The 13,897-nt window shown below is 40.2% G+C and overlaps 1 protein-coding gene across 1 annotated transcript in view; it reads left to right on the plus strand.

Moving 5' to 3' along the window:
• Nucleotides 1-13,897, plus strand: part of st6galnac3 (ST6 (alpha-N-acetyl-neuraminyl-2,3-beta-galactosyl-1,3)-N-acetylgalactosaminide alpha-2,6-sialyltransferase 3) — a 98,753-nt gene that overhangs the window by 34,743 nt on the left and 50,113 nt on the right. The window contains exon 3 of the mRNA XM_040015346.1: nt 7,204-7,613. Within this exon, the coding sequence (XP_039871280.1) occupies nt 7,204-7,613 (410 nt within the window). The remainder of the gene's footprint in view (nt 1-7,203; nt 7,614-13,897) is intronic.

A 13,897-nucleotide genomic window follows, 5' to 3' on the forward strand; every position in this document is an offset into this window, starting at 1 on the left:
TTATAAACCTCTCGCAAACATGTATAATGCATAACCCGGTAGCAGGGGTATGGCCTGCCTTATTTTATTCATTTGATTGAGTCTGTCTCCAGCTGTGATAAATTGTTCCTGCGCTGCTTTCGGGAGAAATAGAAAACATTTTTCTTGTGGCACTTTACATCCATGTGTCTGGTCCATCACAGAGCGAGGGAGAAACTCTATATTTTCATTTGGACGTGAGCATTTTAAATGCAGGCCTTTCTCACAACGTTTTCCACTGTGTGTGTTTCGAAAGTGGTCTGAGTTTTGGAGCACTTTGTGGATATTAATGGACGTTAATGAGAAAGCTTCTTGTTTGTGGCCCGTGTTGCACCGGCTAATAAAATATGCATTATTGTATGTAAGTCCTCTCTAAGTTGTTATCAGCTCCTTGCAGACAAGAGATAGAATAAAATTGCTCGCACCAATTAAAACTTGTCTTCATAAACATCTGTTACATAACATCCAAAACCATCTGCTTTGATTGCTCATATAATGCCAAACAATTAAACCTGTGTTAGTGAAGAATTATGTGTTTCAGAGTTAGTGTTGGTGTTTAGATTAGAATGTCTGGGAAACATCTGGTTAAAATGCCTTTTTTTCTTATTTTTATTAGTTTATAGTGATAAAATGTTTTTTGTATTTATTTGTAGTATCCAGGTTTACCTTGTTATGAAATAGGATTTGTGATTAAATGTCAGATAAGATGTCAGAAAGACATTTACACTCTTCAATCACTTTGCAACTGGATCAAACCTTTTGCAGTCAGAACTTCTTTATTTCATTGTAGCATAAATTCAACAAGGTGTTGGAAACATTTCTGAGAGATTTTGGTCCATATTGACATGATAGTATCACACAGCTGTAGATATGTTGATGGGACGCTCCCGTTTCACTACATCTGATGACTGTGGAGGTCATTTGAGCACAGCAAACTCATTGTCATGTTCAAGGACCCAGTTTAAGATGATTTGAGTTTTACCTTCTATAGCAAATCTGCTTCAAGGTTTGATATGATGTACATTCCCAGATGCTCTTCTGCATAACTGGTGACATTTTCACCCACAGAACTGCTGGATATTTTCTACTTTTTCTTTTTTTTTGGGGGGGGGGGGGTTCTCTGTAAACCCCAGAGATGGTTGTGCAGGAAAATCCCATAGGATCAGCAGTTTCTGAAACACTCAGATCAGCCAGTCTTACAACAACCGTGCCACGTTATTTAAATCACCTTTCTTTTCCATTCTAATACTCAGTTTGAATTTCAGTGGGTTGCCTTGGCCTAGTTTACATGCCTAAATTACATTGCTGCCATGTGTTCGGCTGATTAGATATTTATGCTACTGAGCGGTTGAACAGGTTACCCTCACAAAGTGGCCAGCGAGTGTAAGTTAGCTGCTGCTACTTATAAATATTGAGCCTCTAATTTGAAAGTAATTTGTAAGTTACCCAACCCAGAAAGCACTATAGGTAGGGGAAGCAGCGTAATGGTGCTGTAAACATTCATTTAGCACCATTTGTTGTTTAGACAAGGATTAATAGGATTAATTAAACATGTATAACAAAGCCTTTAATCTAGTGAGGGATGTTTGGTGACTCCTGGTCTAAAAGTTTAAAGCTTAAAATACTACAGCACGCAAGTCCACTGCCATGCTAGCAGCTCAAGGTTGTGCTTGTAGCTGTGTTGAAGTAAAAAGACAATGCAGGTTTCAAGCAACATTTTTTCTAATATCCAGCAGGGGGCGACTCCTCTGGTTGGAGAAAGATGTGTGATTTCGTGGTAGTTTGTGGGGAAAAAACAATCACCCCATTGCTTATTTGTTCATGACCTTGGGACACTTTGTTTTTCTTTCATGTTCTCAAGCATTAAATCCAAGGATTCATATGTTTCCATGTCGGATAATGTTACAGTCGCACTTTTTGAAAACAGTGTTGGAGCATGATCAGAATTATTGTAACCATGTGCAACAAAGTTGTGTTTTGTTGCCCTTGAAACAGTTGCTTTATAGACAGCGACTTGGTGTGTAATCACTCGCTGTCAGCTGCTGTCTTCAGGGTGCCTTTGTTTTGTTGAGACGGCCATAAAACAGCAATATGATGGAGGCAGTCTGCTATCAGTTTGTGATAACACAGCAATTAACTGTGATGAATTGGTTAAAATTGCAAATCTATTATCTATCTGTGTACACAGAAATTCACATTAACTACTTACATGCAGAATTCAACCAGACTCTCATAGATCTAAAGCAGAAATTCAGAAATTCCTCAACAAATAGTAATGTAGTTGGTGCAGGATGACGATTTGACTGCAAAATGACAGGTACTTGGCAGCCTTACTGTTAAAGAGGAATATAACCAGAATACAACCAGTTGGCAACTAGTTAAGTCAAGTCCCCTTAAGCAAAGAGACATGTCACAGGCGAGTTGTGCACAGACCGATAGCAAATGTGTTGGCACATTTGCTGTTTGGAAACCTTTGCCAGTCTGCCTGTGATTTATTATAAATAGTTAAGTCTTTGATTGGAGACAGGTTGCCTCCCTCTGGGTGACCTGTGCAATCGCCTCTTGATTAAAAGGGGTAAGAGTGTGGCATGCTTAAACTCTGGGCAACTAGCTGGTGACCACAACTCCTTCCAACCAGTTATTGAATGTGAAAAAATGTAATTGAATCACTGGAAGACCACCCAATTTCCTTTGTCACAAGGAGTTTGCGGTCCTGCTTTCACTGTAGTGTGAGTGAGCCATGAAATGATAAAACTGGGTATGCTTTAGTAAGTGGAGGCCATGTATTTGAAAACCATGCCCGTGAGTAATCTCCTAGACACTCTACCCTTTGCATGCCTCTTCTAGCTCCAGAATCCCAAGATGGCAACAGCCAAAGGTCAGACTTGAGGTTTCAAAGCACAATTAGTCGACAAACACAGGGACTGCATGCTCACAGTGAGAATACTATGCTAAAAGCTATTATAGTTATTATGGTCACCACCTCACTTTTGCCGTTTCACTCGGTTAACATGCTAAAAGTAAAATGTTGGGTAATTAGCACTACATCATCAGTTATGTATAAAAACAAAACAAAAGAATAAAAGCAGTAAAACAATCAAACAAAACATCCACAGAACATTACCTGGTCCTATACTTGCATTATATAAAACAAACTGTAAGCTACTCAAGATTAATTGAACAAATAAAAAACTAAATCACTACAAAGGATCTAAGTAATCAAAGTTTCAAAAAAGGTTGCCTCCCACTGGACGACATGTGGTTATTATTAAAAGAACTCATAAATAGCTCGTGCAGAACTAAATGTGGGGATATTTTCACGTTTAGTTAATGTACCTCTTAATCATTTGTTTCTGAGAAGGGGTTTCAAATGTGAACTGTACTTTTCTCCTTTATTTTAATGTAAACGCCCAAGAGAAGCATTTGAAATGAACCACTTTCCCCCATGGAGACAGCTGAAGCTAATTTTTTAAGTAGAAAGACTTCGAAGTCCCAGAGACTTACAATGAAATATTTGGCAAGTTAATGTAATAATTATTGCTTATTAATTAATCGTGTTCAGAGCATTTTAATGAACAAGCCAAGGTTAAGTTCACACCCCAGTGCTATAATTTAATGATGGCTGTGTCCCCAGCATTAAGCCTGCTTTTTAAATAACCCACTTTATTTTTAACACGCTCATGCATTAAAAATCTAAAGCTTTGGTGAGTCGATTTCGTACTTATCAGAGTGCCGGAATTACTCGGATTATAAAAGTGCACTCTGTTTGCGATTACTGCAGGCCACACTGAAACAGCGCCGTCGTGAACATGGAACTGAAACATGAATCAAAGCGAGGAGAGGAAGAGGAGGAGGCCGTAACATTTTTATTGATTTATAGGACGTAAAACTCAGATTTATTGGGAGCCAGATTCCAGTGCATACTGAATAAAAAGTGTTCCAACGGGGTTTGTAGTTATTAGATGAGGTTTCCACTCTTCTGTAATGCATGTAAATGAGATTAGAAACAATAATGTTCACTGCTGGTTTTATTTGTGTGACTGTAAACTGCTCACATGCCTTTTAAAAACCAAAACCTCAATTTTTGTTTATTTGTCACTGAGCAGCTACACTGCAGCAGAAGTATGGTGAAATGCCTTGCTCAGGGGCTCCTTGTTGGTAGGTTTCCAGTGACAAACTCATATATTTCACATAGAGTTAGCCAGTCAGTGCTCCCCACAGAGCCCAGCCAATCTGTGTGTGCTAAAAGGCGTGATGGAGTTATGGGCTAGGCTGAGGGGTGATGATGGACGAGCTGCTGACGGCTCAAGGCTGTGGTGATGTGTATCTCAACCACCCAGTAAATGGAGACTGGGTCCAGAAATCCTTTCTTAACCCGTGATTGAATCCATACATGAAAGACAAGGCAATACCAGCAGCGTCAGCTGGAGTTATGTATGAAAGAAACATGTCAGATACAAAAGAAAACCAAAATGGTAGTTTTGTGTACTTCCCTTTTGCAGCAACCGATCGTGTGTGGTAAGCGTGTTGTGAGTGCTGATAAGCCAGGAGCTGTAACAGTTTTTAGTGGATTGTCTTGTGCTTGCACTCTAAAACTCTTGTGCTTGTTGATCAAATGCCAAAGAGTTTTGCGTTCGAAACCAGAGTGCATTAAAAGTGCAGCAAAAATGCAATTTGCATTCAGACCAGTGACATTACAGTTATTCTCCATTAAGCAAATGATGAACAGGGTTTAGTCGTGACACAGTGCGTTTTCTTTTCCCAACTTTGCTGTGCATTCATTTACTTAAGTAAGTTTAATCTCATCAAAACAAACCAAGCATATTAGCTTCAATTAGGTAAATCTCCCATTTTGGATTCAGTGAGGGCTTTTTTCCTCGGTTGGCAAAGCGTAGCTAAGGGCTCTTACTGAAGATTCATTACAAATCCCCTTGCTCCTGTAACATATAATAAGATATATAAAAATATATATATACAGTAACAGTAAGATAAATGACACAGCTTGCTTGCTTCTCTGTCATCCTCGCAGCTGTAACCTCTGAGGTCCTATATTCAATTAACTTAATCTATGTTAGTTCTGGGCAGTGTGACATCAGTCTTGGGGAATAAAAGAAAATTATAGAGGCCCGTAAAACCCTGATTAATATTTTTTTATGAATAATCACCAAATGCATTTTGTTTAAAGTCCCTTGCCAAAACATCACTTTAATAATATTACTGAACACATATAAAATATATCACAACTCTAACAAAACAAGACGAAACTGCGTCAAATGCATTATAATTTCCAAGGAAACCACTTATTCAGTATTTAAAACGTATTTAATTTAATGAAAGGGAATGTACACTCGTGGGTCCTTTTATTAGGCACAATGAATTTGAACATGGCAAGGTTGTTGACGCCAGATGGGCTGATCTGAGTAGTTCAGAAACTGATGATCTACTGCAGGGGCGGGGAACTCCAGGCCTGCAGGTTTTAGATGTGTCCTTGATCCAACACAGCTGATTTAAATGGCTAAATGACCTCCTCAACATGTCTTGAATTTCTCCAGAGGGCTAATAATGAACTAATCATTTGATTCAGGTGTGTTGACCCAGGGTGAGATCTAAAACTTGCAGGGCACCAGCCCTTGAGGCCTTGAGGCTCTGATCTACTGGGATAGGAAGGCAGCAGTAATTCAAGGAACCACTCGTTTCTGCTGCAATAGCTTAATGGTAAGGTCAGAATTTGGTGTAAACAGCATGAAAGCATGGATCCATCCTGCTTGTGTCAACGGTTCATCAGGGAAAAAGAGGGGTCCAACACAGTACTAGCAAGGTGTACCTTATAAAGTGGCCAGTTTGCACAATTTAAAGACTGAATATAAAAGTCTCCTCATTTCATGTGTTTAAGGTTTTTAATGTGCTTTTAATCTTTAAAAAAACTGCTGTATAATGTGTTTTCAGGAGTTCGTTTCAGCAGAATATTTATCAGTAAGACAGCGATCATAGAGTTTTCTAACATCATTAAGATTCTGTGGGAGGACATTATTTTGTTTTGCCTTGATAATTTCAGTGTATTTAATATATTTCCCTGTCGGTTTTCATGTATTCGTGTCTTCCTGGTGATGGTGCATGTAAAGACCTTGTTCTCCAGCAATAGAAGCCGGTGATAAAGCGCTGCAGTATTTCGCACTGTGATAAATTTCCTTTCTGCTTGCTGGCTGTTCTAATTATCTTGCTTTCTTGTGGCTTTATTTTATGAACTGTTCCACAGTCCTGCTGAACTTGCACTGATAGAAACTGATGAAAGTTGCTGAGCGTTCTTAGATTATTTAACTCACACAAATCAGACAACAATGCAGGCCTAAACAAACTTTCTTTAACTTCTTTGGAAGTTAAAAATGTTCAGGCTTTCCTATGTTACCGTTAAAATTGATTCTTAACCTAAGATTTGCACAAGGTAAATGAACCTGGAACCTCAAACCTAAAGGAGCCACGCCAGTGATAATAGCAGTGGCAACAAAATTCAATTTTTGGTGTTGGGTTCTTTTAAACGTGGCGTCTGCGGCACAAATTTCACAGCGTGCACAGTGGGGTTCAAAGCCAAATGACCGAAGAATGAAGAAAATGACAAGATGGCGGCATTGACTTTGAACCCTATCCTGAAAATAATCAGGCCTTGGATGGATGTCAGGAATACAAAGTCTTAATAGCAGCCCATATTTTATTTTGATGTTTTGAATTGGTTTGGTAGTTTTATGGTGCTGTTTGTTTTTGTTCTGATCAAATTATTTATGTTAATAAATTTTAAAAACACATTTTTCCTCAATAAAGTTTTATTACACTCTAATAAACAGTGAAATATTAGATAAACTGAACTGGATTAATTTCAGGACCATGGACAGCGTATGTGTTGTTTCACAATGATCTTATGGACTGTGCTGTTTTCAGTAGTTGAAATGCACTAATTCAGCTGCATGCCCTTTGAAAATATGTGAGATATAGATCACAGATGCTTCTTATTTGTCTGTTACCTTCATTAGCCATAATCATTGTTGATTCATTTTGGTCTTTGGTCCTTGCTATGAAAATGTGTGATAGGAGAGGCTGGATGTCTAAATTTGGAAGCAAAAAATAAGTAGCCTTGACAGGTGCTCTGCAAGTGCCCTTAAAGTTCTAATGGACTTGCTTCCTCTCCTCCAGCCCTTGAAGCTGAACTGCGAACTGTGCAGCATCGTGTCCAGCTCTGGTCAGATGTTGGGCCAGGGCGCCGGGCCGCAGATAGATCGTTCTCCCTGCATCTGGCGGATGAACAACGCACCCACACGGGGGTTTGAGAACGATGTGGGCCGACGCACGACTCTGAGGGTCGTCTCTCATACCAGCGTTCCCCTGCTGCTGCAGAAGCCCCAGTACTTCTTCGGCCAGGCCAACGACACGGTCTACGTTGTGTGGGGGCCGCTCCGGAACATGAGGAAAGACGGGAAAGGCATTGTGTACAACATGCTGCGGCAGGCGTCGGAAAACTACCCTCATGCCCGCATCTTTGTCACCACAGAGGACAGGATGAACCACTGCGACATGGTCTTTAAGAAGGAGACTGGAAGAGACAGGTGAGTCAAACTGCAGTTGCCCTGTTTTTGTTTTTGGCACATCACTGAATTCCACAGCAGACCTCCACTTTTTCACTCTGACAGATTTGCTGCTCAGCACTTTGACATCTACCCCTCTGTTTGTTGCTATAATATTGATCTTATCAGTACTGATGGTCTGTTCATTGCTCTGTGCTTTTCTCGTCTCAAATCTTCCCTCTCACGAGGCTTCATCAAAGTGAGTTACTTAACTTTGCCTCTAAAGAGGCTCTGCATGGCACTGGGGGCCATTTTTTGAAAAATGAGCTCTTACACAGCGCCTTAGAAGTGTGCTGTGCCTGGGTTATAGGCATCAGCCAAATGCTGGTCTGGGAGAAATCTGGTTAATGAGGTAGCATGATTCTGGCAGTCTTTCTAAGCACCCCCAGACACAGCTGGTCTCACAACTTCTCTGACAGCGTCTTGGCACATTCTGAAAAGCAGTGAATTGATTTAAGTTGCAGATCAGTGAAAGTTTTTAGGGATATTTTACTACAACCTGTGTTAAAACTGCAAACCGCAACTTAAAGAGAGGCTCACCTGGTTATTTTTTTTCCCCTGTCAATTCCCCAGAGAGAATTGCAGGTTAATGAAAATGGGATCAAAGCTCGAGGCCTGCTTTTGTTTAGGATGAACCTAATTTCTCAGATTAGTCTCTGCTCATTTCTGCAGCGCTTTATACCTCTGCCTTGCCCACATGTCATCAAGACCTGCCTTAACTTCTTAAGAGGATTAACGTGTTTGGTAATGGGCGTAGCATCCATTCCATTTCGGCTCCATTGTCTCGCCGTTATTCATGATGGCAGGGTTAACACTGAATTTCATGTAGAGCGTCCATGTTCATCTTGGCTCAGCTGTTGTGAAGGCCCACAAAGCACAGATAGAAGCGTGGGATTAAGGAGGGATGTTCGGGGAGAAGAATCTCATTACGCAACATAATGCTCCTGGGTGAGATGCAGCACTTCAGTCGTTGCTGATTGGTATCACAGACCAAACTCAACGTGTAACAAGAACCCCGTCAAATGAAAATGTGATGAGCACTGAGAGGTTCGTCTGTATGTTTTTCGAGCATTTTTTTTGTGCATGCCTCAAACTTTGCTGCACTTATTTCAGTATTTTAATGTAATCAGAGGTAGCGAAGGGGATAATTGCCGTTATGTTGAAATAATACACTAAGGCACTGCTCTGAAATTCTTTATTTCACTCAGACATGAAATCTCTATAAAAACATGGTCCTTTCCTTCCCTTATCCATGCAAACTACATTTATTAATGTCTACAGCAATATTATAACTCTTAAAATACCACAGCAGCTTGTCTGCCGTTACCTTGTAATTTGTGCGTGTCTGTGTTTGCTGGTTTACTGTCACTGCTTTCTGCATGCGGGGATAATCATCAGCTTGGCAAAGATGGAACACTGATCGAACACAACTCTAATTATCCAGATTGCCGCAAGCAGCCTAGGAGACGTGCCGTCCCAGCTTCGACTTGCTTACTTGATCAAGGGGAGAGAGGCGTCAGCGCTGACTGATTAGCCAGCCAACCGTGTAACTGTCTCTCAGCCTGTCAGGAAGCTCAGTCATCTCTGGACAGAGGAAATTAAACTGTGGGGTAATTAGAAAAGCGGTTATGATAATCTAAATGGAGCTACAGTGAAGACCACCTCAATTAAGCTGATTTAAGTCAGGAGCAGGTCAAAAGGAGGTGCAGACTACGTCACGACCAGGATCACAGTGTGAGACAGCGCCTGGCATAATGCGCCACGTTCTTAGTCTTCAGTTTTTTCCCACGTCTTTGATGCTTATCTTCCCTGTTTGTCTTTTGTGTCCCGCCCTCATTAGTTTCATCCATCATCTCTCTGCCTTCCTAATCCTGTCTCTCCCTCTATCAGTTTGTCTGTTTGTTGTTCCATGCATTTTCTGATGTGTTTGTACATTGGACTCTGTATTTATCTGGACTGCAGTCAGACTGTAGTCTTTCCTTATTGGCTTTATTAACACTCACTTTTTGCTGGTTGTGCTCCTGCTTTTGTCTTTGTTTAGGTCTTTCTTTTGATAAACATAAGAAGATATTAGTAAATCAACGATGTGCTAAAGCTGAGCAGACTCTGTTTATATGCGAAGTGTAGATGAGAAATTCAAAATCTTCTAAAGTTGTTGGGCCCCCTTATTTACTAAGTGTATACTGTTTCTTTGTTATAGTTGTTAAGTTAGGACGTATAGACCCTCTTTAATGTTGTTTCTGTATCTGAGCCTCGCAGATATATGCTAACTGAGGCTCTTCTTCTTCTTCAGCATGCTGCAAAGTCGTTTCCCTTGTTTGTTAAACAGACTCAAGTCCTTAAACCATCTACTTGTCATTCTACAACAGTACAGCTTTTATTAGCACTATTCATGTGTAGCACACCTTTAAGCTAAGCTTTTAAAATCTCATGGTATACACTACAGCCTTCAGGCTCACAACGTCCAGGACACCAAATGTTTTACGCTTCAGAAAAGACGAATCACTCCTAGATTAGGGCTATTTTTTCAGTAAAATAATTCAGCCCTCAGACAGCAGCAACCTGGATGCATTGTTGTGGATCAGGTGACTGCAGGCACTCTGTTGGCTGCATTTTTGGGCCTGACTAGCACATCCATGGAAATGTGACACATTTTCTCAATGCAGCCCACACCTATTGTGATTGCGATTGTGTACTGTGGATTCCTCCTATGAATTTAGTGTTATTTTTTGCCACAGTTTTTGAATGCATCAGTCAGAGGATATAAAAGCCATAGCCTCAACATAAGGACTCACAGATGTCAGCAAAGTCCTAAGGGGGAGATTGCTGAAACTATTAGAATGATTGTGATGGAAAGTAAAAAGACATAGTGGCTGGTATAAAACACTGTGACATGAGCACAAGGTAATTAACACATAAAAAAACCATGCAGAAGCATTAATGATGGTAATGATGGCGACCACTCACGGCGGCCAAGATTCACTGCAGAAGTCAAAATCAGTTGTTAGTCTAACAATAACTCACCAGGTGGCAAATCATTATCATCCGTTTTCTTAACCCCTTATGTTACTGAGTAAATATTCAGTTAAACTTTAGAAAGAAAAATAAAAATGAATTTTTCTGTAGTGAGGTGTCACACTGGAAGATTCAGCTTTTCTAGTGTCCATGCCGTACACGTTGACATGTGGACTGGATTGAGGATAGAGTCGATTGTCTATTGTCGCAGAACGTGTTCCTCAAAGAAAATTCAAAGAGCTGCTCACAGCTTGAAAGAGAGTACAAATGGATTGTGGTGAAGCAGCAATGCATCAGAGAGCGAACAAATATAAATGTTTGGGGAAAAAATAAACTAATTTGTTCTTTTAGGATGTGCTGAGATGTGGAACATTCTGAGAGAGCTTCATTTTAATCCAATTATTGACACAAAAGACAAGTGAGTACATATTAATACATTTAAAAATCTTCTCACAGAAAAGTATCTGTTTGTCTCAAGTCTAATGGCATGATGACGTCTTGGGTTCAAATCAAGTCAAAACCATTAGTGTCCTCCGTGTCTCTCTCCTCATCCATCCTCTTCTGAGAACTAAGAGGTAATGATGATAATCTAAAAGCGATAAACAGGAAATGGCCAATCCAGCTACTATCTGGAGCCATGATAATGAACAGTCCTGCACGTGAATGTATTTGACAGCCACTTAAACATATGATTCATAATTGCGCACTGCGGCTGGAAGTTGCACGAGCTGAGGCTGGGTGTTATCAGCAACACCTCCTGAGCTGCAGTCGCCGGCTGTCGGAGCGTATCGGCACTGGCCTGTTAGCGGCAGTAGATAACGGGCCTGACGACGACACAGGACTTTAATCACACTGTCACTTTATAGCACTGCCACCTAGGCCTGCGTGACCTGGGTCTCTGCTTCCCGGCCAGCTGCTCCTTCATGGCACCACCGTGTGTTTCTGTTCAAATGTGTGCGGAAGTAGATTGTGAAACGAATGTGTGAGTTTTCACAAGTGTGTCACCACCCTTCTGTTTATGATAGTGTGAGCAATGTTCTTTCTTCCTGTGAGTCTTTATTGCCTGATGCTGCAGACTTGGCTCAGGTGGCAGAGTGGGTGGTGCACTGCACCCAGGTGGCTTGGTGGTTTGATCGCTGGGAGCAGCATGGGCCACAGCCATCTTTGAAGGCCAAGCTCCTCCTGATGGCAAGAAGACGTCTTACTTGGCAGCTCTACTGCCATTTGTGAGTGACTGCTTTATAGACCTGCTTTAAATATGTACAGTCACAACTGTATTTGTTTTAGCTGTGAAACATCTTAAAGATCAGACATATTTCAGCTTTTTAAAATGCTAATCCGACTTAAAAAAAAAAAAAGTAACACATAATCAGTTTTATATAATGTCTTCAATGGTTAAAAATGCTGCAGCTATTTTTTTCTAACAAGTAGAAAGATAATGGAGCACATTACAGAAGTGTTGGCCTGTGTTGGCTGCCAGTACAATTTAAAGTCAGAATAAAAATTATAGTTAATGCTCATCAGCCTTGACATAGTGAAATCCCAAGATGCCTTTCTGAATTGTTGTGCTCGAGCTTGTCAAACCAGCATCTGGTGAGTGTGCAGGAACTCGACCTTAGGTGTCAGAAGGTTGAGCTGTCTGTATGAAGACAACAGCTACTGTTGACTGCTCCTTCATTCAGAAGAAGTCCCCACAGCAGGTAGCTCTGCATGTTTAATTTGGTGGTTTTTACCCCGATGCCCTTCCTGAATTAAACCCAAAGGAGATTTGTGTTTTACCCCCAGATCGAACCAGGGATCTTGTGTGACAACAGAAATGCAACCAACAACTTTCTTAAATAATAACAATCAATAATCCAGTAATTGTTACATTTTTCAGAACTGCATTGGATGTTTTGTTGACCTTTTGTTAAAACCAGTGACTCCTAATTTCTTTGAAGTAGAATTCAGAATGTAAACTCCTTGAATTAGAAATTCATTGCAGTGCTGTTTTAAAGCTATCAGTCTTTTCCAAGTTGTTGACACACACACACGAAATCAAACTAGATGTGATGGAAAGTCGTACAGTGAAAGGTTTTCCACGGTAACCTATGAAATAGATATAAAACCTTGGTTACAATCTTCCTACAACATTACAACTTGACTTTTGATAATTTTACTTACTTTAAAAAACAAAACAATTGCTTTCATTTGATTAGTTCAGTTGAAGTTTTTCACACCTGTAACTGTTTTCTTTGTAAAGTACAAGAAAACTTTGAGGTTACTCAGACACAGACTACAGATACAGTTTTTTATTGTTGTTTTTCAATCAAACTATAATTAAAACAATTTGCAATACACATATGTGTTCTTTCTGTTTGAAAAATACTGCAGTGTTGGATGACTTAAAACTTGTTAACCACCCACAGGACACTTGTTAAGATGCTTTTGAATAGAGTAGAAACAGCCATTCTCAAACTTTAGACTGCCACAGCACAATTTGAAATCAGAAAATCTTCTGTGACACTCCTAAACCTTAAACCACAACTCTTACAATCAGACGAGCACAAGAGGGAGTCATGGTTTGGAAGTTTTATTGAGTTTACATTCAAGTTATACATTTATCTAACTAACAAAAGATCCCTGGCTCGAGACCGGGTCGAAATACAAATCCCTTGAAGGGTGCATCAGGAAGGGCTTAAAAATCTTCTAAATAAAACATGTGGGGCCATCCACTGTGACAACCCCTTCTGAGTGAGGGAGCAGCTGAATAAAGCTTCTCTGTGATGATTGATTCTTGTGCTTCTGTCAGTTTTACTTTCTTACTTTGATGGTTTTCCTCTCCTTTATAATTTTCTGGCCCTCCCTCATCAGGCTCGCCTGAGGTTTCTTCCACACCTGTTCCTAATCTGCCAATCAGGGACCCCCGCATGTACACTTCACTGCTTCCCTTTGTTCGTGTGCTCTGCTGTAATTTTTTTGTTGTTCAGTCTTCCCCACAAAAAAGTCTTTCATCCCACTCTATAGAAGAAAGACAGTTTTAAAATTTTGAAGCACAGTAGGTCATCTACTTATCATCAGTCCAGAGTGGGATTTAAAAAAAAAAAGGCAAGTGAATACAGGCAATTTTATTTCCGTCTTAATAAGATTTGAAAATAAGAAATAACGGTCATACTGCAGTGAGTCAGTGATGCTGATGTTACTGAATCTCAGAGTTGCATAGAGTTGATAGTCGATAGAGTTGCAGCTAAGTTTTGATGCAGCAGGATTAA

This window comes from Simochromis diagramma, unplaced genomic scaffold (genome assembly GCF_900408965.1).
Source record: "Simochromis diagramma unplaced genomic scaffold, fSimDia1.1 OVJJ01000205.1, whole genome shotgun sequence".
NCBI lineage: Eukaryota > Metazoa > Chordata > Actinopteri > Cichliformes > Cichlidae > Simochromis > Simochromis diagramma.